General features: G+C 46.0%; 1 protein-coding gene across 1 annotated transcript in view; it reads right to left on the bottom strand.

The window, feature by feature from the left end:
* Positions 1-16,268, bottom strand: part of ZCCHC2 (zinc finger CCHC-type containing 2) — a 41,057-nt gene extending 24,789 nt beyond the window's left edge. The window contains exons 1-3 of the mRNA XM_032181820.1: positions 15,264-16,268; positions 5,238-5,349; positions 1,255-1,331 (exon numbers count right to left, since the gene is read on the bottom strand). Of these exons, the coding sequence (XP_032037711.1) occupies positions 1,255-1,331; positions 5,238-5,349; positions 15,264-16,268 (1,194 nt within the window). The remainder of the gene's footprint in view (positions 1-1,254; positions 1,332-5,237; positions 5,350-15,263) is intronic.
* Between the last annotated feature and the right edge of the window lie 6,612 nt (positions 16,269-22,880).

The following is a 22,880-nucleotide window of genomic DNA, read 5'->3' as shown; positions in this document are numbered from 1 at the left end:
ATTACTCAAATACTTCCCAGAATATCTCCAAACATTCCCCCTTTAACAAAGAAATTCAAAACCACTGTCAAATCCGTCTACATGCTGAATTTCTAAAGTAGTTTTGTGATTTTAAATATTAATAGTCCATATGGGCATTCTATACAAACCTCCAATTTCTACTACTGTATTTTACCTAGTACCTAGTTCACAGACCATTTGGCCAAAATATCAATGACAAGGTTGAAATACTTGGGCAAGATAATTTAAGAACTGAAGGCTAAATCCTATATTAATGTCCTCAGCAAAAGAAGAGGGTTTTTTGTTGTTGTTGTTATTGTGTTTGGGTTTTTTTGCTAGTTGTTTTTTTTCCGTCCAAATTCCAGCTTCAGACACGTCCAACATCAAACCTCTTTTTACCTCTTCAAAGAGCTCCCATGACCCACATCAAATGACCAGTTACACGAGTTCTAATGTGTGATCTGCAGCATTCTTTTGTTTGGGGAAAAATGCTACGACCAAATCTGGTAGGCCAGATCTGCATCTACTGACCAAATGACTAACGTTAGTCAATCATTGCTAAGAAAATTATGACTTTGACTCAACCAGAATATCACTACCAACAGCCTCAGCAGCGATTATTTAAACACCTACAGCCTTTAATAGCAGACTTCAATACTGAAAGCTTCTTTTCCAAAATAGTATGAAGTACTGTTTCAGTTTTGTTTAAAATTCACTCGGAATTGTTTGATATGTTGCCTCTGGTTATTATTATATATGAAGACTATAGTAGGAAGGCCTTCAAATTTATTAGCATCTTTTTAGTTTGTGCTGGTTTTTTTTTTCCATTTACTGAAAAAGCCACGAAAGCCACAAAAAAACAGTTTTGTCACTCATAAATGATACCTAAAATGAATGTATGACTCCAAGTAATACGTAGCTGCAGACAAGAACTGTACTTCTTTGTCACTCGAGCAAACAATCAGCTAGTTTTAGAATTCTTTGCAACGCTTACTCCAAAACAGCATAAGCCAAGTTTACTGAAGTAATGTCACACACAACTATTGCTGGTGTTTTAGACTTTCCCATCTTATGCCCACAATTACTAAAAAAAAAAAAAAACAAAAACAGAAAACTGCTCTGCACACCGAATCCAAAAGAATTACAGGATAATTCCATGAATCTCTGGAGAGCCTCATGTAGTTAAAAATGGTCTTCTGTACCTCTACAATAGGTATCAGGAAGATACCAACATTCCAGGGGTTATTTGCTTACTTTGAATGTGTACTCCAAATGTTTGTCAGCCCTTTTTCTTGGTACTCCTTTCAGGGTTATCTTCTCAATGTGCACAGCTGAAAGAAAAACAGTTTACTGTACATACTAAAATTAGTTTGAAAACGTACCTACTTACCTAGCCACTCTGAGAATTGCCATACATTATTTACTGACTCACAAGACCCAGCTCCTCCTCAGATGCGATTTTACCATAACAAACTGCAGGGGGCAGGTGGAACCTTGTTCTCTACAAAGTGTTTCTCAGACCTGACCACAACCCTTTCACTGCAGATGACAGGAAATCCGTGCATTAACCAAGAGGTTACTTGAACCTAAAGTCACGTAAATACATCATTAACCACTATGAGTGAAAAGGCAATGAAAAGAAGTCAAGTTCCATCTTTATTCCAAGTAACGAGTGCTGAAAAAGAACAGTGACTTTGCCTTCTACATCTGTTTCTGAAACATCAAGTAGTAGTGAGAGCAAACTGAATTACACGTTTCTGAAAGGCACTTCGGTGGAAGAAACACTTGGGGAAGGCCTAAAGGAGTCAGAAGTGAGCATCAGCAAACTGAAAATCACAGAATCACAGAATGGTTTGGGTTGGAAGGGACTTTAAAGACCATCTAATTCCAACCACCCTGCCATGGGCAGGGACTCCTCCCACCACACCAGCCTGCCCAAAGCCCCATCCAGCCTGGCCTTGAACACCTCCAGGAATGGGGCATCCACAGCTCCTCTGGGCAGCCTGTGCCAGGGCCTCACCACGCTCTTTGTAAAGAATTTATTTGTAATATCTAATTTAAATCTACCCTAGTTTAGTTTAAAGCCATTAGTCCTTGTGCTATCAGTACATCCCCTGGCAAAAAATCCCCTCCCCAGCTCTCCTGAGCCCCCTTTAGGTACTGCCAGGCTGCTGTAAGGTCTCCCAGAAGCCTTCTTGTCTCTTGGCTAAACCCCAAGTTCCTCAGCCTGTCTTTGTAGGAGAGGTGCTCCAGCCCTCTGAGCATCCTCATGGCCCTCTTCTGGACTCCCTCTATTACATCCACGTCCTTTTGTGCTGGGGCCCCAGAGCTGATAATCCCCTCCCTTGCCCTGCTGGCGACACTGCTTTTGGTGCAGCGAAGGATAGAGGCTTTCTGGGCTGCAAGCGCACATTGCCAAATGAAGAGCAGAAGCAGAAGGCTACTACGATCATACCACGCAGAGTATCATTAGATTGAACTAAAAAGGAAGAAGGGTACTTTAAAGGACATACTGCTTAAACATTCCTTCCCCACAGTCTGCTTTGTTCAGGAGTAGGCAAGCTCCGGCTGTGACATAGCAGCAGCTATGTATGGCCTTCAGGATCCAAAGATACTCTTCAGAGCACAAAATATTATTCAGGTAATACTGTATATAAAGATCCTCGTATAGCTGAGATGGGCTTTACACTTTTCCTGCTATGCTGTTCTAAGAGTTCAACAGAATTTTGTTCCCTTACAAGCGTAATCATAACACGTAAAAATTTCTGTTCAAAACCAGCTCTGCCAATTCTGCACCGTTAATGCTTCCTTTCAGTGCTTTTGAAGCTCTTTTTGGAGGGTGTGTATTACCAGGTAACATTTTCCTTTCGATTCTTAATTGCCTTTTTTTTTTTTTTTAAACAGGGGATATATTGGGAACTACTCATACCAATTAAAATTATCAACTTCCTACAAGTATCTGTTACAAAGCTTATCATTGGAAGTTAACTAATTGCCATTTCGTCCAACTTCAACACTTTGAACAAATTCTGTTAGAGTTACAATCAAAGTATCATCCCCATCTGAACATGCCAGTCCCAGGAAAACTAAGTGTTAGCAATCTAATAAATCTAAAAATCAGAATAATAAACACATATCCAAGCCTAGTGATAGTATTCAGCTCCCGATTCTCTTGGGAAGAGTGACAAATGCTGGGATGGAATGGTGTACATTGGCTGTAACCCTTCACCTACCCTTTACCTGGGAGTTACAAGAACTGGACAACCAGTTCATTTTCATCAATTACTGAAGACTAATTATTGCAAAATCAAAGAAATCTGAGACAAGCTAAGGATGCCAAATCATAACATACATCTATATACCATGGAAAACTGATTTTTTACCTCTCTGGTATAGATAAAAGCACTGTTAGAAAAAGGGCTATGGCCTAACATTAGTTTTAGTGCACTAAAATTCCTTAACAGCCAATGTTAAAATCAATACCATCAGCTGGACTGATATTCAGAAGTTAATTAAAAAGTTGATTCCCAGGACTGGAACTGAGAATAATGTTTTAAGTTCCATTATATTGCTATACACATATATTTAATTATGGAAACTAATCAGCATCATTAACATTCACATGTAGACAACATTTTTTCTAACTAGACTGTGTTTATTTTAAACTATTGAGTGTTATCAATGCTAAATATATTTGTCTTCCAATACCAAGAAATTTTATTACACAGTGTAGTACCTTCAACTTCCTTAACTTCTTTTGCTGCTGTTAAATGCTCAATTTTAATAAGTTATGCACAACAGATAACTACTGCTTAATGCCTTACAACCTTAGTTTCACAGATTCAATAGCCTACTTTAAAACCCTGTTTCCACAATCACATTTTAAATACTCTAAACAGCGAGACCAAGAAATGTTTAAACATGCAAGCTAACAAGGTGCATTGCAGCTCTAAATCCCTTCTGAATGCAACACACATTCAAGACGATTAAGTCAAACGTCGGTGATACTGTTTCCATTTTATTTTAAGTATCAATTGAGATTTCTAAAAGAATCAAAATCAACAAAGCTGAGAATGAAAAAAGTTTTACTGTCAGTGCTATTTCTAACACAGTTTGGAGATTACTGTAGCACGGGCCCTCTGTCATAATTCTAATATAACAAACATCACAAAATTATTCTGATACTTCCCTGTAGTTTCTAAAATACAATACAAATACTGAGAAATATTTAAGCACTGTGCTAGACTCATTTATTCATCTTTGCTTTGCTTCTGTTATTTAATTCAAGAATGTCACTGATGAGTCTCCCATTTCTGTTCCTAATTTGTGCATGCGAACACTTTGTTCTTAAAACTCTGTAAAAGGTTTTCAAATACGTCTGTTGTCTGTAATCTCCCATAATCTGTTTTTTTTTTATTATTTTGTAAGGAATTAAAACTTGCAAATTGCCTGCCTTCAAAGTGTAATTAAATCTCCACAATATAGACAAAAGGATATTTATCAGGACAAAAGAATAGCAATGGTTTTCCCGGATTGCTAGCTCTTCACTAACCAGAAGATAGTGTAAGCTTATTTTGAGTAGACAAGTGATCTGCTAATCTTGTTGGAGAATAAAGAGTAAGAAGAAATCTGTTTTCAATAATGCTCATTTCTTCAAACTGTTCTGGCAACTGTACAAACGAGTTCTGTTTGTGCTCTGAAGTCTTATCCTTATTCTCCTCAGTAGATCCAAAATACAACTTACTTCTATATGGAAAGCCTACCACTTCTCTGAACTACCACTTCTATAAAACCTCCTTTCTTTCTTCCTCCTTTTTTTTTTTTTTTTTTTAAGGCTAATCAAATACAACTAAATTGGTTAGCAAAAGCTATTCATGGCTTCACAGTACGCTTAAATTTGTTTCAAAAAATTAAACAACACTAATACAGTGGCATTAAGTTTTTTTGCCTTCTTCCAAATGCCATAGCACTTTTTTTTCAGGAGAACACCCATTTGCAATCTGTTTTCATGCATGCAGTCACAAGCATTTAGCAGCTAACAAGGATGACAACCTGCCATAATACAGATAAGACTGAGTAGGCAGCAGAGAAGCTATTATACCTACCCGCCATTGCAGTTTCTCATTCAGATGAGCAGCAAGAAAGAAGTAAGATTTCCTGCAACTCCCAGGTGAGTTTAGCCTTAAGAAAAAACACCTCACAACACTTCTGAAAAGAAACTTCAGAATAATACATACCTTCTCGCTGAGGTCTATGGGAAGCCATCGGTAGTCCATCATGAGGTGCTGTGGTTCGTTCTAGCAAACTGGTCTCATTACTTGACATGCAGTCATTATGGGAAAAGTCATTCTAAATTGAGAAGGAAAGAAAAAGGAAGCTTATTAATATAATGCATACAATCTCAATGTGCTCGTAACAGCAGAAGATACCCCCAAAACAGTTATTTTGTATTCTACAGGAAAAAATACAAATAAAAAATGAGGCTCCCGAGAGGAGTCAAAATGATCACTAGCAATTTCAATTTTTACATTTTTTCCGTCAACTACCACCTCCACAGTAACACTGACTTTATTTTAAAAGCAGCATGATGTGGGGGACAGCTCATGTGCCTTCAGTATATCTCACAGTGGACAATTCAAGATCAGTAACTCAGAACTTCCATGCTAATTTATTATTAGTATGAACTCTTTCGGTTACCACCCTGTGAAGTAATCTACTCACAGCTCTGCAAACGTATTCTCCCCAGTTACATTCATGTAACTGTTATCTTCAGCCTGCCACCTCTTCTGCATAGGAAATCATGAATAACTGTATGGACAGTCTATAGGGACATAGGATCCTAACAACCAAATCTGTGCACCTCCAGCTAACCAGACATTCAGAACACAACTGGTTGCCATCTGCACCCTCTCCTCCACAGAGAAAAGGACTCAGAGCTCATCTCCCTCCGCATTTGCATGCAGACTTCAAAATGGTATGCCAAGAATTTCTACTCCTTTAATACAACGCGTAAGGAGGGACAGTACAGCAAGCCATACCGCTCAGATAACACGGATGGATCTCTCAGAGTAAAAGGACAAACAGGGATACAATGATAACCTAGTAGAAAAGTTTTAGATGAGCATGAACTACAAGTGTTGGTGTTTTTTTTGTTTTAATGGTAACATGAACCTGTATAATTTTTCCCAAATTGAGATAAAACGTTAATGTAACTGTTTACATGCCCTTCAATGACCAGGTCTTGTTATAAACCAAACCAGCTAACCAACATAAAGCTCAGAAATATTGTAAACCCTCCAGCTGACCAATGTAATTCTACATTTCAAGGAAAGACACAAAATGAGACCTCAAGAAAGCCATGCATGTAGAACTAGGAAATATCAGAAGTTACTACCGAGTTTCTAGATTTATCTATTAAGTGAGACATCTGGTTTTGCCTGTAGCATGTAGTGTAACATATGAGCTTAGTATATGCATGCAAGTACCATCAATATGCGAATATCTTGACCTCTGTGGCATGGTGGAGGGGTGTAGGAGGCAGTGGCAGCACACTGAGGGAGAGGAGGTTCTCTGTTTCACACACATCAATGAAATACCATTTGTTTGGTTGTTTTTTTACTGAGTACTGGATGCTAGAACAGAAGTTAGTTTTCTCAGGAAAGGTTTCAAAAGAAGGAAGTTAGATGGGGGCATTCACTGCACCCTGAATCTTAGCAGAATGTCTTAAAACAAATGAAGTTTCTGGGAGAAATGGACACTTCTTGTAGATGTGTACTAAACGTTCAAAGTTCATTCCTCTCATTCAGGATGAAGAGCATTACTCCATTACAGACCTTCATAAGAGAAAGATAGAGGGAAAAGAGACATCTTCAGACAGTATTCTTACCCTTTTTAAATACAGGAAGCATAAGATTTTTGAAAATAAGTACCAGAATGTGAAAGAATATATATATTTTTTTTTTCCTGAAGGACTCTTGACGGGACAAACCAGCTGTCAGGACAGATCTGAGACAAAAAGCAGGCCAGAACGAGGAAGCACAGGCACCGAAACACATCAAAATTCCCTTACAGAATGAACTTCTCAAGATTTTGCAGATGGCCCAACTATTGCTTGCTTCATTTTACTAAACCAGCTTTACAGCATCTGTGGCTTGGGTACGAACTGAGGCAACTCCTAACAAAACACACAACTCTTTTAGGGCCCAGGTAATCACGCTGCCATCAAGCCTGCCCTGGGCGTGCTGTTAATCCAGCTCTCATCAGCCTCATCCACAGCGGTACCAAATCAGCAACTGAACATTTAACGTGCCCTTTGGATTGCACTACAAATGGTCAGATGAATTGAAAGACATTTCAGCTGTTTCATCCGAAGCAGTCTGTGGTTTGTGTTCTGCACTGAATGTCAGTAATTTCAGGTTTCAGAGCAATCTGCCTTAACATACAGAGCACTTGTTGTTTCCTCGAGATAAAACTCACACCAGTCCCTAGTCACTCAGTTGATCTCAGCAAACTTCTTTGCTGACCAAAACATCACTTCATGCTTTAAATGCCTAATAAATTATGAGCATAATGTCAGACCTGGAACAAGAAAGGAAAATAGCTGCGTTATGAGTGAGATTGCATTTTAACAGCTCTAAGCCAATTTGCAAACTTATTTTACTAAACAGAAATTCACAAGCATGCCCTGGAGAGAGCCACTTTAAGATCTCTTCAAGACTTCCAACGATACCATTTCACCAGGCATTTCATAACAGCCAAGGACAGAGCCAGAAGCAAGCATTTCAGTTTTTAAGTGTTAACTCCTGGTCATGCGTTATTGGCAGAACTGCTGGCATTTGGGAATTAAATTTACCCTGTTAAAACAGTGATTCATTTAAGACTGTCTATGCAAAGCATCACCACTGTGATTAAGCAGCTGTGTCCAGACTACCTAAGTTAACAAGCTCAGCAAACGTTTTACAATGAGTGAATGTCTTCCTGTAGAGATGATCAGTGTTAATTATCTAAGGTCCTTCCTTAAACTACATCCACATGCTTTGCCAAAAGCAGCTTTGATACCATCCACATCGCATGCAGAAGACAACAGACTTTTGGATGAACTTTGACAGTGGATATTAACTTTGCTCCACTTTCAGGTGGCGTTTTCCACCTTTGACATCATGATTGTAAGAGCTGAAGGCAGCGCTCCACCCACTTTACATTGCAGTATATTATGTGGTTCAAGCTTTTATTTAAACAAGCCCTGACACTGATAATTTTATAAATTATTGTAACTGCAAATAGATCATAATTCAATCAAAAAATCCTTCACCTGGCAAGTTAAACCAGTAGCATGTACTAGATGTATTCGGTGAGTGACAGCTTTCACAGCACACACTGGAATACAGGAGGCAGACAGTAGGCTATCTAGGGCAGTCATAGCTTTACCTTGCAGCTTACAGTCTGCAAACATTGTTTCTGTGCCAGCTACAGATCAGATCCTGTGCTTAAGCTGCATTACATCTCTTCGTTGGCTACTGTGAGAGCTCTACATCAAGCACCTGCAAGGAAATAAGAGACGAGTGCCACTGCCAGAGGGGCCTGCGAGTGACTGGAAGGTCCAGGCAGTCCGGAGGGCCAACAAATGTTGAATGGCTGCTACCTGGTGCGAGTCACACCACAGCCACGAGCCCTGTAACACTGCCCATGCTGCTCAGGAGTTCCTGTCACTGGTCAGTAAGTTCAGTGCTAGTTGTGCTCCTCATTTCCTCTTGTACAGGGCTTACTGGCAAGGCCGTGGTAGCAGGGGGGCTGCAGGGGTGGCCTGTGAGGAGCTGAGAACCTGCTCCGTGTTAGGTAAGAGCCAGCTCCAGAAGGATCTGCCACTGGCCAATGCCCAATGCTGTTCACGCCTCCATGGTAACATATTTAAGAAAGGAGAAAAAATGCTGTGCAGCAGCTGTGAGAAAGAGGAGTGAGAAAAACATGAGCACCAGCCCTGCAGCCCCCCAGGTGAGTGCAGCAGGAGGGCAGGAGGTGCTCCAGGCAGGCAGGCAGCAGCAGTTCCCCTGCGGGTGCAGGGAGAGGCCCCCGGTGGAGCAGGCTGTCCCCCTGCAGCCCATGGGTCCCCCATGGAGCAGATCTCCACGCTGCAGCCCCCCCGTGGGTGGAGGAGCCCCCTGTGGAGCAGGTGGATGTGGCCTGGAAGAGGCTGCGGCCCATGGAGAGCCCCCGCAGGAGCAGGCCCCGGGCCGGAGCTGCAGCCCATGCAGAGGAGCCCCCGCAGGAGCAGAGGCCGGGTGTGAGGAGGAAGGAGCGGCAGAGACGAAGCGTTATGGACTGACCACAACCCCCATTCCCCATCCCCCTGTGCTGCTCTGTGGGAAAAGGGTCAAAGAGTCAAGCCTGAAGTTGAGCCTGGGATGAAGGAGGTGGTGGAGCGAAGGTGCTTTTCATTTTGTGGATTGTTTTTTTTTTGGTTGCTTTTAGTTCTCAGTGCCTTCCTGTTATCAGCTGGCAATACACCCAACTGATCTTCCCCAAGCTGAGTCCATTTTGGCCATGATGGTAATTTGTGAGCCATCTCCCAGTCCTTATCAGAACCCAGAAGTTTTTTCATCCAAATTTCTCTCCCCCTCTGCCTTGCTGAGGAGGGGCATAGAGAGTGGTTTGAGGGGCACTTGGTGACCAGCAAGGTTACCCCACCACACCTGCCGATGAGTAAAATGGATTCACACAACCCATGCAAGCCTAAGATGAATTCCTGCGAAGGCTTTTATCACTGCAAGGCTTTCGCATGCGAGGACTCTGTGTGGCTGGTGGTGCTGCTGATTAAACACAGTGAAGCAAGTAACGTGGGTGGCCCCAAACGAGTTGCCAAATAATTGATCTGATAATCTCACAGATCTTGGTGACGGGCTAGGGCCTCAGCTAGTCTACAAGCGGCGAATGTCCACATGTCCACGCTCTGCCTTCTATTAGCGCAGACCGCTGCTGAGAAAGCGTGGTGCTGGCACTCGTTTGGCAATCTGTAATGAAACCTGTTACTGGATCACCTACTAATCATCAAGACTGATGCACAGAAGTCTTCTGATGTTTGCGTTGCCCTTTCATAGAAGAGCTATTCATGCAGCGGCTCTGATGAGCACCACCAAGGGAAACCTGCTCGCAGCAGTTGGATGGCTTGATTAGTCCTACCCACCCAAAAAGGAAAGCTTGTTTTCCTGCAAGGTTCCAGTCAATGCGCTGCTAGGGACAGGCTGTGCAGATGTAAAGCAGCGCAGCTTATTCATCCGGGTCCACGTGGGAATTGGCAAACAAAACCAGATGCCAACTAACAAACGTTGAAGAAAGCATCTTGGAAGAATCAAACTCGTGACCGCACTTTCTCAACTGCAGCATCTGTACCTTAGAGAAACGTGCGTAGCATCAGAATAACAATCTTTACTAGATTAGGGCCTCGCAGAACACCCCGAGTTGGAAGATCTGGTGCCAGTTACGGGACTAAAGCCATGATCTGCTCAACACAATCCTTCCAGGCTGCCACCCTCAGCGCTTCACAGCTATGCAGCAGATGCATGGCCACGTAGCCACAGTGGCACAAGGGCCGTAGCACCTCTTCAGAAACAAGTCAGCTGAAACTCCACACGTACACCTATCTCTATCTGCACTCTACCGCTTCATTCTTGCTGTAGTTTGGATGTAGGGATAGAGCATTTATGCGACTGTATATTTTAAAGGAAATCCAGCATGTGCATTTAATACCAGTGCAAAAATACAGGGCGGCAGCAGACCCAATTCTTCCAGATCTGCTAATGTTGACAAGTCTTGATGCAACAGATCATTGCAAAAAAAAAGCAAAACCACTACTGCCTTGAACAAGCTGCTTGCCAAAGGCAAGGTCGAGACTGAAGGCAGCTGCCCAACTGACACTGCTAAGTTACACTTCAGTTTGCCAGCTTTCCACCACGCAAACTGCACTGATGCAGAATCAAGTTCCAGAAGAATAATGCTTATCCTACTTCTAATCACAGGCTGGAAGAAGCCTTCATGAAGTTCAGCAAGGGCAGCTGTGAAGTCCTGCAGCCTGGGGAGAAACGAGCAGGCTGAGGGGGGCGATACCCTGACAGGACAAGGGGGAATGGTTTTAAATTCATAAGAAAATTGAGATTAGATATAAAGAAGAAATTATTCACTCAGAGGGTGGTGAGGCACCAGAACAGGTTGCCCAGAGGAGCTGTGGATGCCCCATCCCTGGAAGTGCTCAAGGCCAGGCTCTTTAAACTCATGTTTAGAGAAACTATTTTAAGAGCTCACCTGTAAGAGGCAGCAATAAAGCATGGTGAGACAGACAAAACTTCTCAGAAGTCACTGGTTGATTCAGGTTCTTGAAGTCTCATCTGAATCAGAATTTTTACCTGGATTTAAAGCCCAGTTTAACCTAGCTAGCCTGTCACGAAACAGAGATCTTGAAGCTAAAGCCAGTAATGCAGCAGTTTAGATATTACTGCATCTCCAGTCAGTTGCTCATCCCACAGCTTTGTGTAGCTTCAGTACTAAGAAGAAAATTACTTGAACGTGCTAGTTCAGACTGATACACAGGAGTTATTCTTGCAGCCACCTAGGGTGACAGAAAGATTTAAAAAAAATATTTGCCCCGTAAGAATAGTTCAAGCACAGTTAGCTCTGAGAGGAGACGCTGCCTTCACGGCCACTGCTCACTACTGACAGAGAATAGTACATCTAAGAAGCATGGTTTATAAGTTTTCTTTTGTGCACGTTGTTCAAGTTCTGAACTGAATTTGCCATTTGAAGTCTGCCATTTTCTTATCTCGTTCTTAAGACACTTCCCCAGGGCATCAAATCCCCTTTCATCATTAAATGTATTTTTACCTTCTTCTACCAAAAAGGACAAGATGAAGAGGCCAAGGAAAGGCAACAAGCTCACAAAGGAGTGTGATCTCCAGCCAGATCTCTGAGCTTGTCCTCTGCAAGCTTCAGTCTCTTCAAGTGTAAATGATTAAGACCTGGAAGATACTACAAAAATTTACCAAATCCTGGAGGAAACGTAGGCATTTAGTATTAACTGCAGTTAATACAGAATCAACAGCAATGTCTTCTGAATTGCTATGGCTAGACACTGATGTCAGTGAGAAAATGAAGTGACAAACTTAAGTGGTGATAAACCTACAGACTTCCTGTGGAAGACTAGAGATCAAGCTACAGACCTTCTGTGGAAGAGTGTGCTTCCGCAGATACAGCCATCTTACTGCTGCTGTCTGCGTCCTGTCTTCAGAAAGAACAGGGAACCCAGAGTACCCCAAGCCCAGGGAGATCCTGCTGTCGACAGGTAAGTGGGTGACACTGGAAACCCAACCACAGCTTAACAGCAGCAAGGTAGGTGCAAGCATTAGGAAGCCATGGGTACACGTGCAATGCCCCCAGTGCTTATTTGAGACAACAAAGGAAAAATTGACATGGAGATCAGGGGGAGGCTGATGGAGGCTGGCATAAATGGCCTGGGCAAGGCTGTAATCTTAATACCTCAAAATTAGAGCTGAACGATGAGTAAAGCAACTAAAAGCCATATAAGTTTTCCATCTGTGGTTTCCTGGAGCATTAGCATGTACATTTGAACAGAGGTCTTTCATTTTAGGATCTGTTTTTATCTATCCATGACTTACTTCCCAGAAGACTTCCAGTAACGCTTCTGGACATCCCCAACTCCTGTTTCAAGTCAGAGAAATTTCTGCTCAGAGACGAGGATGTTACAGTCACTGAGACAGAATACTTTGTATCTCAATACGCAAAACATGTAAAACTCCAGTAGTTTGCTGGACTGGACCATCCACAATTTAAAAGATTCTTGCCAACAATAAAATGTCATCTTTATCCTTCTGTCTCTTATTCAACGCAGACTGAAGGCACATCTTCCCTGATACTGTGATGCTTACAGGGGTATTTGAGTACAGTGCAGCTTCAAAACGGGATCATGTTTTTCTTCTCTTAGAGCTCTTCGGATCTAAAATTAAGTTCAGTGACTTGCAGCAGCACAAGGTACTAGAAGATCAATCATGAAAGCACTCTTCTAATTTGTGGACAAAATCTATAAATCTATAAATAGAAGCCTACTAAACAAAATACTTTGTAAACAGAAACTTTCCCTTCGTTTTTAAGTAGGGACTTCTTGTGTGAAGAACCCTCACGCCAGGTGCCTGTAGAACTACCCAGCAAGCCACTATCTGCAGGAGACGGCCTATTTCAATAGAACCTGAGCTCTATTTCCACCAGGTACGCCTGATTAAACGCTCCCGTGCATAACGCAACCTCATTTATGGTGTGTGTGCGTGCTCAGAGCTCCTACACCCAACGCCAAGCCCCCCTCACACACACACACACACTCGCACCCCCTCCCCGTGGGGCCGGGCCGGCTCCCGCCCCGCGGGCACGTGACGCCGCGCGCAGGCCGCGCCGCCGCCATCTTGCAGGGGGCGGGCAGCGGCGGGCCCGCAGCGCCGCCGGGGGGGCGCCATGATGGGGGCCGGGATGGGGACGGGGACGGGGACGGGGATGGGGGGGGGGGCACCCCACGGGACCCCAAACCCGGCCCCGGGGGGCAGCCCGTGGGTCCCGCAGCGCCCCGCCAGCTCCCCACGAGAGGCTCTGCGCTATTCGCAACTGCACAAGAGATAATAATTTAAAAAATAATAATAATAAATAAAAAAAAGCGGAGCCCTGCGCGGGCTAGGCAGGATGTGACAGGCGTGTCCAGCCCAGCTGTTTGGGATCTCGGCGTGCTCTGCAGAAGAAACCCCCGCGACCTGGACACTGCTCCACGCGCCACGGACACGCAGCTCGGGTCGGGGCAGGGAGCAGGTTCCCAGCTACCAGCACCTCAGACCCAGCCAGAGCCTTGCCGCTTCCTGCAACCCCATCGTCCCCCCCCCTGCAGGGGCTCGCAGGACTCATTTCGGGAGAGCTAGACTTGGCGCAGCTCGGCGAGCCAAAATAAACACTTTTTGGACCTGTGCTGTGAATTCGGTATGAGTTCAGCACCGTCACATCCACCCACTGGCTTATGACCTGCCAAACGCGCTTTGGCCTTAAAATGGTACGAGTGTGTACTTGGCGTGTCTGAAGCCTTAAAAATCCCTGTCTCCTCTCAGTAGTCCTCAAAAGCACATCCTGTCTCTACCAAGCAAAAAAAAGGGCTATTCCTTTACTATTCCCTTCCTGCGAGTGGAAGAACTGGACAGCACCTAAAGTAGATTAAAAAAAATAATAGCAACTGTTTGTACCTTTTTCTGCTCAGTCCCCTATGAAAATCTCAGGTGTTGGTTTTAACAGCCCCTCTGCATTGCAAGTGCCTATCTTCCAGCCCTTTCTTCCTCTTTGCACGAGAGGCCATCTATAGACCAAAAACTGCAGAGCTCCGAGGCGATGACTTGGTTGCATAAATATGGGGCAGATTTTGTGTCAAGCAAACATTTGCCAGAGATGGCCGGGAGGGGGGAAAACCCACGTTTAGATATCGCTGCTGCACGTGAGAAGGCTTCAGTGCCACTCGCGGAGAGCCCTTGCGCTGTGACAGCCACCCTCCAGCAACAAGTGGCACATCTGCTTTCAAGATGTGCTTTGCTGCTCCCTGACAGCCACCCAGACATCCAGCTCCTCTCTGAACACAAGTTGCAGCTGTGACATTTTAATTTGCTCATTTAGAAAATGATTACCACCCCTTCCCAGAGGCCTTCAACCACCTCACCCAACGCGGCTTTTGAGAGCCAGCCTCGCGGCCGCTGACCCTGGGCTGCAGCCCTGATCCTTGCCCAGTCTCATTTTCTGGGGGGAGAGAGCAAGCTCCGGGTAAAAATCATCCCAACACCTTGCATTGTTTGGAGCCCCTGGGGGACGCTCTGTGGGGCCGTATGGTTTCCATTTGGCGTTATGATTATTTGTACGAGTTTAGCCAAGCTGCTGCTTGGACTCCTGCATCGTGCAACTTCTCCAGCGTGCGAGGCGGCCGCTCGGGCTTTAGGGGCACTCCGCATCCTACGCTCTAGCAACACCAGCAGAAAGCATGGCTGGCCAGAAAAAAAGAAGCCCCCCCCCCCACACTACTACGTCATATGGGGCTGTATTACGTCACAGCCCCACATTCGCAGCAGGCACTGTGAGAAAGGGGCTCTGGGTGCCCTCTGCCCACTTCATGGGGGTGAGGGGCTGAGCTCCTAAAAAAAAAAAAAAACACGGGGAGGGGGTGAGGAAGGAGGGGGACACGCCGTTACCTGGGCTCGGGGGCGGCCGAAGCCCTCCTCGTCGCGGTCCCCGCACAGGGCCCTCCGCAGGCGCTCCAGGTGCTCCCGCAGGGTGACCCGCTGGTGGAAGGAGAAGGCCGGGTGCAGCGAGGCCATGGTGAAGAGCAGCAGCAGCTCCTCCTGCGCACCGAAACCCAGGCCCTGCGCGGCGGGGAGGGCAGCCTGGCCGTTCTCCCCGGCGCCCTCCATCACCACCACCACGTTGTCGTCTTCCTCCTCCTCCTCCTCCTCGTCCTCCTCCACCGCCACCTCCTCGGCCGCCTCCTCGTCGGCGGCGCCGGGCGGGGGCCGCCTGGCCGGGCAGCTCTGCAGGATGGAGTCCACCTGGGGCAGCAGGCGGTGCAGGCGGCCGGCGGCCTCGCGGTTCTCGGAGCCCAGCAGGGCCAGGTAGACGATGAGCTTGGAGCGCACGGCCGGGTCGCGGAAGTCGCCCAGCTGCCCGGGGTCGCTCAGCCCGTTGGCCTTGGCCTCCGAGTCGCGCAGGCAGTGGTAGTCCTTGCGGGCCAGGTCCTCCAGGCACGAGCCGAGGAAGCGCAGCTCCAGCGGGTTGCACAGGTCCAGCAGCCCCACCATGAACTCCAGCCGCTGCGCCGAGCCCAGCACCAGCCCGAACCACTCGTACACCGTCTCCTTGTCGGTGCGGGCCGCCGCCGAGCCGGGACCGAGGGCGGCAGCGCTCGGCGTGGCGGCGGCCGAGGGGGGGGTGGGGGTGCGGGGGGGAGGCGGCGGCGGCGGCGGGCCGGGCCCGGGCCCCGTGCCGGTCCCCAAGCCGTGCAGCTGGCTCGGCCTGTCCGGCCCGCACCCCCTCCCCGCCGCGGCTCCCCCGCGGGCCGGCGGCCGGGGCAGCTGCTGCAGCTGGAGGTGACAGTCCAGGGCCGCGCCGGGCTCCTTCAGACCCAGCCCCGCCGCCGCCTCTTCCGCCGCCGCCGCTGCCTTGTGGCTCGTCTGCTTGAGGGGCAGCTTCATCTTCAGCATCCTCGGCCGCGGGCGGCCGCCAGCGTCCCGCGGGGCCCGGCTGCGGGGCTGGGCGCGGAGGGGAAGAAGGGGAGGGAGGAGAGGAGAGGGGAGGGGAAGGGAGGGGAGGGGAGGGATGGCGGCGCTCAGGCGGAGCCGCCGCTCATCGCCGCCGCGGCCCTGCCGCGCGCTCCGCTGCGTGCCGGGAAACGGGGGGGGCGCAGGCAGGCAGGGAGGAGGGCGGCGGCTCCCGCAGCGCCCCCCCGGCCGCCTCCTCCTCCTCCTCCTCCTCCTCCTGCTGCCCCTATGGGCGCTGGCGACGTCAGCGCGCTCGCGACCGTTGGGCGTGGCGACCGTTGTGGCCGTTAGGGCGGTTGTGGCGGTTGGCCGCCGGGCTGTGTGGCGGCGCTGCCTCAGGGGTGCCCGAGGGGTGGGCGCTGTGAGGGGGCTCCCCCTGCCCCGCGCCGTGCCCGTAATCACACGACCAAGCAGCCCCAGCAGCCCCGCTGCTCGCTCCGGCTCCCACACGTCTACACGAAGGCATAAAAACCGAATCCCCAAACCCATCCCATCGTGGTGAAGGACAAAATGTGGTCTACTAACTACAGTCAGCGTCCCTAAACGGCTTACAGCAGCACAGCACGAAGGGTCGCGGCTAGCCGCCCCTTATCTGTCTGTCCGGGAGCTGACTGTGCTGCCATGAAAGAGCCTGTTTATGAAAAACCGAGTAAATGTCGTGCGGATTGTGATAATCTCGCATGCATCGCTCAGATTTGACGCAGAGCTTCAGTGTACTCTTCAGTGGTGGTTACAGACTAAACCATATCCTGATTTCTAACATATATACTCCATGAATACATATACATTTTATTAAAAATAAACTTCTAGGTAGTATATGTTAGGTTTATCCTTTCCCAGTGGCTGCTTTGTCCTCTTCTAGTAACACAGACAGACTTGAACCCGAACTCTCCTCTTTCATCCCCTTCACAGCCCGTTGTCGCTGCCCTCACGGCCTCCTCCAAGGCTTGTGACAGCAGGAATGTAGCAGCGAGTGGGAAATTGCTCTACCTTTTTCTCCCAGATTGTTAGCAGTTCTTCATCAGTCCTAGGACCAGGAAGGTGAAGAGTAGGTGTAAGAGGTCTCATAAACCCATTTATTCTTCCATTTCATCTTCCTACACAGTTCACTGGTCAGGGCCTGGCTGGACTGATGAATCACTCCAAATCCTTACAGTTAACAGAACAGTTATCACAATATCCCAGCATAATATTTTCTTACCATTATGAAGTAATAATTCTTGTCACGGTTTTTGTTCTGTTTTGTTTTTCCAGATAAAATCAACCATGACTATCGCAGCAGATATACCAAGCTGAAATCATGGATTTGCTGAAACATGACCGGAGGCTTCTGCTTTGAACAGCTGTATGGTCTGAATAGAATTTGCAGCAACAGAATTAAAATTGTATGGGTGTTAGAAATAACATTTCTCATATTTTAACAATGTGTGATTTGAATAAAATGTGACATAGTTCCAAACAGATAACACCACGGAGAGGGGAAAATGAATTTAATTTTGGTGGGAGGGAAGAAAGGAGATGAGAGAAAGTCCACTGAGCCATTCCTGAGTCCACAAAAGTAAGAAAAATTGCACACGTGCGAGGGTAATGGTTGAAAGTACACTCCCCAAGTCCAGAAAATACTTGAGCATGTGCCTACATCCATCCCAGTGTGATAGTTCCCAAGCCGATGCTAAGTGCCACAACTAAGCTTAAGAACCTGATTAACTCAGCCCCTTTGTATCTCCGCTTTTCTAATGGTTTAAACTAATAACTGAGGAAAACAAATTTGAAATATAGGGGGAAAAAAAAAATAATGATGGTGTGAGAAGGCAAGAAGAAGACAAAGGTACTCCAAATGGGCTTAAAAGTATTTCAGTAGCTCAGGGAGTTGGCAGCAAGAAGAAACAAGACAGTGTGGAACGAGAACTGAAACTCTGAATATCCAGAGGAAATGAAAGTGAAACTCAGGGCTGGGAATGGAAGAAGAAAGCAGCAGGGCAATGCATGAACACTGCTGTGATACGCTGCCCTTGAGATGTCCTAATCTGATTTTCTTAGCAGCATGTTAGAGGAGATGGGAGAAAGAACTGTGACTTCTGTGTGATGCATGCCACAGACTCGTAGGGAAACAAGGGCAAATCAGTCAAAGCAGCTACACGCCAGCTGGTTATCGTGCGGTACATACGGAGGGAATAGCCTAACTAGAGCAGCAAGTAAAGATCCTCCATAAAGGTTTGGAGCAGTTTTGCTCACTCATGATTTGCCATTTATCTTAAGAGAGTTGGTGTTTTTTTTTGAGTAGCTTACCTTTTGTTTTTGTTACCTTTTGTGAAACAGGTGAACATTACCTTTCAGTCAGGACTCTCTGGAAGAAAAAAGTCTTGAGAACACGACAATTTGAAATTCACTGAAAATAAAACCTGACAAATCAATATGTCACTACATTAAAAAAAAATCTTATTGTTTTAATGGTTTTTGAATATTTGAGCTCATTTATTCTTTCCTTTGTCCTCCTCTTTTTCAGGATGAACTGAACAAGTTTATATTCCTCTGTGCAGGTGGGGTCTAGTGGCTTGGAGTAAGGCAGCCTGATGGCATGTGGAAAGGTTAGGGTGTCACAATATCACCTCTGAGGTTGGATCTCTCAGTCAAAAAACAAGTCCACTGATCCAATGGCAGCATTTACTTAGCCATCTTCCCAAACACATAATTTGTAGCCTGGTTATATTTTCAATAATGGAAAGATGCATTTAAGTGCTTGTTTTAATACTGATTTTAAAAATCTGATATCATAACTTCCTCTTTAAGTAAATTAAAAATGGTATTGGCAGGAAGTCTTTATCATTTAAGATTAGATGTGATGGATGGATCATTTCGTGGTACATTATTAGACAGTTCTGAAAGCTAAAGCTACGTTTAAAGAATGATATTTTTCAATATGTACGTGCGGAATGAAGACATGCACTTTTCGGACCTAATGTAACTAGTGACATTCAGAAGATGACCCACAGTCCTAATTTCATTTGCACCCTGCACAGGAATAAATATACTGTTTTAAACGCAGTTTAAGTAGTTTACACGTGGCTTTGGATTTAAAGTTACTGGAAAATAAATTCAGTGTAGGCTGAGGGTGTGTCCCCGGGATTAACATCATTATGAAAGCCCATTTCTAAAGTCAAAGTTGTTGGTTATTCATTTGCAAAGGTCACCTGTCCCAGGACTCTGTGGCAAGCTGGCCAATAAAGGCAACGTTACGAAACACGGTTGCAAATTTCAGTTCACCGTTCAAGGGAAGCTGAACTGAGGCCGCAACCCTTTGTTTTACGTAACTGTCAAAGGTGAATTTTTACTATTTTCAGCTGGATGCAGATGAGAAATGTACGAAAGACTGAAACATTACCAAGCTGCTAAGATTTCAGCTGGTACGCAGAGTGGGCTGCCTACCTGCACGGGGGTTCCAACCCGTGGTACACATGGCAGTCTGTATTGGTTTGGTCTGCTCTGCGTAAAATAGTAAATAACAGTTAACAAGAGAGTTTAGGGAGAGCAAAGAATATACCGGCACTGGGATACTCACTTATGCACAGAAAGCTACTGCCTGATCTAGGTGAGAAATCGCTCTGGGGAGAACAGAGTGATGGGATTTCCAAAAGCATCCAGCTTTGGGCTTTCAGACATTGCAGAGAGGCCAGTGACCGCAGGGAATTTCAGGTGAACCATTGCTGTGGGCTTTCACAACGAGCCCGTGGACGTGTGCGTACAGGCAATCTGTGTGCACAGTTCTGCCAACACCGGGGTTTTGCTGTCTTGGGAAGTCCTGCCTAAGTTAGGCCACTGGGCACCAGGCCATTCGAGTACATGCCCAAATCAGCCCCTGTTCTAGTTAGCAGTGAGGTACATGCTTAAGTGTAGGGCAGTGAAACTTAAACACCTACACACAGAAGAAAAGACCTAGGCCACCTTAAACGTCTGATTAAAGTTAATTGAAATCTGTTCTTAAACGAGGGCCTGCAGGAGGAATGTAGGTGTGGCTCCGGCACGCCAGAGCCCAAGCACCAGGCCTGCCTGGAGTTAGTCATGTACGTGATAATTGTGTATGCAACGAGCACCCGGGAATCAAACTCTCTGGAGAGATTTATTGGCTGGATTGTTTCATCATCTCTGCATTTATGCCAGCGGGAGAAGAACGAAATCCCGCTCAGACCGTGTGTGCCAAACGTCCTTCAGAATAAATACGGACTCAGAGGTGCTTGGCGAAGAAGCTTTACATCCTGACCTTTAAAATGTGCAGTCACAGTTCAGGAGACCAAGCGATGCCAGCGTGAGCTGCAGAAGAGTCATGAGTCACTTGTGAAATCTCTGCTGCACAGAAGGAACACGTTATCCCTTCACTCTGCTGGTAGTGCCAGTCTCTTGCTGTCTTAAGAGACCCATCTGCTGCTGCCCAAATTAGACACACAGCTCTCGCCGTCACCATGCAAAGCAGTCGGTGCTCACAGCGTGGCATTCTCCCTAGCCTGAGCCTCGCTTAGCATCTTACCTACAGCAAGGGAAACCCCCTCCTGCCAGGCGTGGCTTATGTCCCATGCACGGCCTCAAGAGAGGAAGGGCTGCTGCGCAGCTGCCAGAGCTGATTTCTCAGCACTGGGACTCTGCAGGTCTTTGCCAGCAAGCCCGGCTGTAGGACAAAAGGAGAGAGCTTCCTTTGGGGCAGAAGTTGCCATCATGAGCCGATGGGTGAGATGGGGGTCTGGTGAAGAACTGAGCACCTCAGCTGCACGGTTCACGGCATTACCTGAGGAATTTGCTACTACTCATTTGTCTTCAGCTCTGCACACTTTGGCTGGCTCACGGCACACAACAGTGCTGTTGGGAAAAAAAAGCTCAAGCTTCAGCTGACCTCAGCGTGCCACTGCTGCTTGTTTGAGTCCCCAGCGTATGCCTTAGCCTGGAAATAATGCAGGAATGCTTACCAGAACAGATGTTACACTGCCATTCAGTTATTTTAGAGTAGGTTGTGAAAATATGTAAATCCAGAGAAAAAAAAAAACCTTCACTTTCTCAATGCACGTCTCCTGCAATGTATGCATAGATGTTGAGATGCTCTTAGTTCAAATGACCAGTCCTTGAAAGCTTCGATAATTGCCCTTCTGGGATGTCCAGTGCTTCGTTCAGGTGTGGAACCCTGCTCCTAAAGTGGGACTTCTCCATTTGGCAACCCTCTCGAAAATAGAGCAAGCAATTGGAAATCTCTTGATGGGTAGGTGTTTCAGACTGGAGATGTTTCTCATTTTCTGCTTCTGAAGAATGAGTAGGTTGCACTGAAATAGTGACATCTGTGGGAGATTTTAAAGTCTGATATATATTTATTAGGACTTCATGGCACATAAGTGGGATGGCTTACAATCTGTGATATTTGAGGAAAAACATCACAGAAATCATTCTGGGAAACAAAAAAAAAAAAAAAAAAAAAAAAAAAAGAGTAATTCAATTAATCAATAGAGTCAATACCTCCTAAGAAAATATCTACAATATCTAGAAAATATCTACAGCATCTCTGGGCACTGAGCATCAGCGTGGCTCCTTGGAGCTACGAAGTGCAGCCCATGGGAAGACGGATGTGTCACCAGCGCTGCCCTCAGCTCAGCCAGTCTCCAGCCTTACTTGTAGCTTGACCTTGCACTTAAAAGTGGTAACGCTTGCACTTTGCTTAGCAGACAGACATTTCATGTGGTTGAAGCCCAAAGCATCATTCATTAATCTTTTTTTTTTTTTTGTCCTCAGTTACAGGCTGTCCTTAATAATTGAAGACAAGTGAAGGGTCACAAAATTACCCCGTTTCACCCTGCCTCCATGTCACCCCTACCTCTGGGGATGTTTTTAACAGGATATAATTATCATCCATAGTCATCTACTACCTCTTGAAAATAATAGGCTAGTCATGCCTAGCTTTCTCTAGCATGTATTGAACAAGCAATCAGAATTTCAAAGAGGAATACCCTTTCTTTCTCAGGAATCTGGAAAATATTTCAGGCTCTGAAAAAAAGGAAGCTTCATGTCCCTTCCCCAGAGGTCCCAAGATTGCCTGCTGCAAGGAAAGACATCATCTGTAGAAACCAGGCTGCCTAAAGGACAACATGGATAACATCTGGAGTGTTTCCAAGATGGGCAGCGATGCTGTATCCAGAGCTGGCCGGCTCAGGACTCGTGCAGACTAGTGTGTTTGCCCGAGGTCCCCGTTCACAGGCTTCATTTTCTTCTGCCATCCACCTGAAACATCTGCTTACCATCTGCGGTAAACTCATCCTGCCACGAATGAGCCTTCCTCTGTATTTGTGCAGCAGCCAAGGCATTGATCGAGGCCTCTAGAAAGTAATATAATATATAATAAAATACGTAATTAAGAAATCCTGTCTTAGTCAGGGACACGTTTTGCTTTTTATATCTTTAATATTCCTGGTGTACTTTGAGACACTAAATGAATAACAAACTTTAATACTTTGAGTTTGCCTAAAGATGATAAAAAAGCCCTGACGATAGAAGGCTTAAAATGGAAAACGTTGTGAACATGCA

Source organism: Aythya fuligula, chromosome 2, assembly GCF_009819795.1.
Source record: "Aythya fuligula isolate bAytFul2 chromosome 2, bAytFul2.pri, whole genome shotgun sequence".
Lineage (NCBI taxonomy): Eukaryota > Metazoa > Chordata > Aves > Anseriformes > Anatidae > Aythya > Aythya fuligula.
The sequence above is the reverse complement of the archived record's forward strand: the minus strand, read 5'-3'. Positions and strand labels throughout refer to the sequence as shown.